This window comes from Mastomys coucha, unplaced genomic scaffold (assembly GCF_008632895.1).
Source record: "Mastomys coucha isolate ucsf_1 unplaced genomic scaffold, UCSF_Mcou_1 pScaffold16, whole genome shotgun sequence".
Taxonomy (NCBI): domain Eukaryota; kingdom Metazoa; phylum Chordata; class Mammalia; order Rodentia; family Muridae; genus Mastomys; species Mastomys coucha.
Genome location: NW_022196898.1, coordinates 44,303,938 through 44,307,942, shown reverse-complemented (window position 1 = coordinate 44,307,942; position 4,005 = coordinate 44,303,938). Strand labels below are relative to the sequence as shown.

General features: G+C 41.8%; 1 protein-coding gene across 1 annotated transcript in view; it reads right to left on the bottom strand.

Annotated features, from left to right (window-relative positions):
• Positions 1-4,005, bottom strand: part of Lix1l (limb and CNS expressed 1 like) — a 24,298-nt gene that overhangs the window by 8,134 nt on the left and 12,159 nt on the right. Inside the window, exon 2 of the mRNA XM_031374897.1 lies at positions 1,949-2,112. Within this exon, the coding sequence (XP_031230757.1) occupies positions 1,949-2,112 (164 nt within the window). The remainder of the gene's footprint in view (positions 1-1,948; positions 2,113-4,005) is intronic.

Below are 4,005 nucleotides of genomic sequence, written 5' to 3'. Positions count from 1 at the left end.
AGAGAGAGAGAGAGAGAGAGAGAGAGAATGAGAGAATGAGATTTCTTTAGGACTCTCTGTTTAAGGCAAAATCTGAGCTACAGTGGCTTTTATTCATGCCATAGATAAATTAGCATCTATGTACTAATCTCTGAATGGGTGGCAGGGTTTTAATACTGACCAAGAAGGAAGATAGTTTGCAAGACCCTGGGTTCAATCCTATGTGTATACACACATATATACACATATACAGAGGGGAAAAAACAGATACAGTTGGGAACACTTGCAAAGACAAGCAGTAATGATACATTATAACTCATATGATGAGGAAGCCCAAGGTGCTGTGGACGCAGCAAGGGCTCCAGCCATATCTAATGGTGACACAATCACATGAAAACTAACCAAAGGTGTCTATTATCTTCTTTTAATTACTATCCAGACTCTTTAAGGTGACATTTTGGAAGGCTGCCTTCCCCTCTGAAATGGAAAAAAAAAAAAAAAAAAAAAAAAAAAAAAAACAACTCTTGATAATATTCATACCAATCCATATAATTTTTTTAAAGATTTTTATAATCTGTTGTTTTATTTGTGTGTATGGGTTATGAGTACCAGTAAAGGCCAAAAGAGAATGTTAGATCCCCTGGAGATGAAGTTACCAGTAGTTGCCAGCTGCCTGACATGAGTGCTGGGATCTTAACTTGGTCCTCTGAAAGAGCAGCCAGCTCTCTTAATGGCTGAACCATCTCTTTAGCCCCTACAATTTCTCACTATCCTACAAAATTTTCAAAATTGTCTTTCATATCTGCATAGAACCTTAGCATTAGGAAAACTTTAGAATGAGTGTAACCAGGAAGCTAGGGCTTTTAGCTCAGTTGTCGAGTGTTTGCCTAGTGTGCTGGAGGCCCTGGGAGCAGTCCCCAAGCACTTCATAAATGGGGCATGGTGGCTCTGTGTATGATAATCCCAGTACATGGAGATAGAGCAAGAGGATCAAAATTCAGCATGATCATCCTTAGCTACATATTTTGAGCTAGGCTGGACTACATGAAATTCTGTCTTTAAAAAAGGAAAAGAAGGAAGAGGGGATGGAGAAATGACTCTTCTTGCTCTTTGAGAGGACCTGAATTCAGTTCTCACACACAAAGAACCCACATCACAAGGTTCATAACCATCTGTAACTCCAGCCCCAGGGTCTTGCTATCATCTTCAGACTTTAATGGCACGTGCACTCACTCACACATTCCCCCAACACAGATACATACATATACATGTAATTAAAAATAAAATCAGAGCCTCCAGTGGTGGCATATGCCTTGAATCCCAACACTTGGGAGGCAGAGGCAGGCAGATCACTTGAGTTTGAGGCCAGCCTGGTCTATACAGCAAGTTCCAGGACAGCCAGAGTTGTCACACAGAGAAATCCTGTCTTAAAAAAACATCATTATCATCACCACCACCACCACAATAACAACAACAACAACAATAATAATAATAATACCAGAGCTGGAGAGATAGCTCATTGGGTGGAAGCACTGGCTGCTCTTACAGAGGACTCAGGTTAGGATCCCAGTACCCATGTGGCAGTTCAAAGCAGTTTGGAACTTTAGTTCCAGGGTATCTGGGCACTCCTCAAATGTACTTCCATAGATGTGGAAGCTAGCAGGACACCCATATGTGTTTCAAAAAGAAGAAATGGCAAGAAGTTGGAGTGTGAGCATGGAAGCCAGTTAAAGCAAAGGCGGGCGCTGGGACTGCAGTCATAACTGCTCAAATTTGAAATGGGTTTGAGTTGTGGGCCAAAACAAAGCATGCTGATGGAGGCTCCTCTGCAGTCTCATGAGCCTCGGGTGCTTGCTGGAAGGATTCACCCACAGTTAGTCCTCGTATCCATGGCATCAGGCAGAGACCGATGGCCAAAGTCATAAAAGTCCTTATTATTACACATTTACTGCCGCCTCATGACTCTTACCTGGAAACTCCCAAAACAGCTCCCCCCAGGCAGAGTGACATAGCAGACGTACGGAGGGCTGTTGGAGGGGACCATCTCGTACACCACCAGGGCCCCGTTCTTCAAGTCAGCGCCCCGAGACTGCTTCATCTGCCAGAATTCCTGAAGGGCCTCCACCACATTCACTGCAAGAGGGCAGATGTAGACTAATAAATCAGCGTGCCAAAGCTGGGCTTCCCTCTGCCTCCCCTCCCCAATGCTCTAGTTCCTGGCTTCTTAAACTATAGGGGTGACCTTATATGGGGTGAGGTTAATAAATGGGAGAGTGGGAAACTGGGAACAGAAAAAGGCTTCTGGATGTGTTGTAACGAAATTAATTCAAAATCAAATGTGAAATGGACCCACGGTGTTTCTGACAATGCCCGATGGTGGAGGATACTGCAGTGATGCAGCAGCCATGGTGCCTGGTGATGCCACAAACATGGCTGAAACACTTCTGCTCAGATTGGAGATACTTACAGGTCAGGAACTATACTGTCTCTAACACAAAGTTTTTGGATCTTATGGAAACATTATAGTTTTCAAATAGTTCCAAAAATAGTATATATTTTTATTGTACTGTGTTAAAATGTTCAATTTAAAAATTGTTTTGTAGGGCTGAAAAGATGGCTCAGCCATTTAGAACATTAAAATGTTAGGTTTTTCTTTTATTTCTTTTTATGCTTATGAGTGTTTTGCCTGCATGTCTGCCTGAGCACCATACATGTGAGGTGCTGGCAGAGGTTAGAAGTACACATCAGATCCCCTGGAATAGGACTTTGGATGGTTGAGAGCCACCATGTGGGTGCTGGGAACCAGACCTTAGTCTATTGAGCTATCTCTAGCCCTGCAATGTTTGCTTTTAAAAGTTGCTGGTTTAAGTTTTGATTAAAATAGATAAATGGGGGCTGGAAAGATGGCTCAGCGGTTAAGATCACTGACTGCTCTTCCAGAGGTCCTGAGTGTAATTCCCAGCAATCACATGGTGGCTCACAACCATCTGTAATGAGATCTGATGCCCTCTTCTGGCATGTCTGAAGACAGGTACAGTGTACTCATATACATTAAATAAACAATATTAAAATATTAAAAAAATAAACACTGGACAGTGGTGGCGCATGCCTTTGATCCCAGCACTTGGGTGGCAGAAGCAGGTGGATTTCTGAGTTTGAGGCCAACCTGGTCTACAGAGTGAGTTCCAGGATAGCCAGGGCTACAGAGAAACCCTGTCTTGAAAAACAAAAAAACAAACAAACAAACAAACAAAAGCTAGATGGATGGACAGATTGATGGATACATAGATAAGTGGGGATCACCAAGGTGATTCTCTTCTTTCTTTCCTTTTTCTTTTCTTTTCTTTTTCTTTTTCTTTCTTTCTTTTTTTTTTTTTTTCTTTTTTTTTTTTTTTTTTTTTTTTTTTTTTTTTTTTTTTTTTTTTTTTTTTTTTTTTTTTTTGAGACAGGATTTCTCTGTGTAGCCCTGGCTGTCCTGGAACTCACTCTGTAGACCAGGCTGGCCTCAAACTCAGAAATCCATCTGCCTCTGCTTTCCAAGTGCTGGGATTAAAGGCGTGCGCCATCACTGCCTGGCAAGTGATCTAGTTCCATTTCTGAAATCCGCATAAAGGTGGAAGAAGAGAACTGACCCCATAAAACTGTTCTCTGACTTCCACAAATGCCCTAGCACAAACACCCATAAACACGTTCATGCACACATATAAATAAATAAGTGCAATTTTAGTTGTTATATGAATTTTGGCTTGTGATTAAAAGTTTTCTTTTTAAAGGCTTATTATTTTTGTATATGGGTGTGTGTACCTGAGTGTATGCTTGTGCACCATGTGTGTGCAGGTGCCCATGGTATTGATGATGATGGGTTCAGAGTATCAATAAACTTTTAAAATGTTGAAGATGTTCTATATCCATAGTGTCAAATACCCAGCCTAGATTTACTTTGTTAAGAAATAACCCGGGAGCCGGGCGGTGGTGGCACATGCCTTTAATCCCAGCACTTGGGAGGCAGAGGCAGGTGGATTTCTG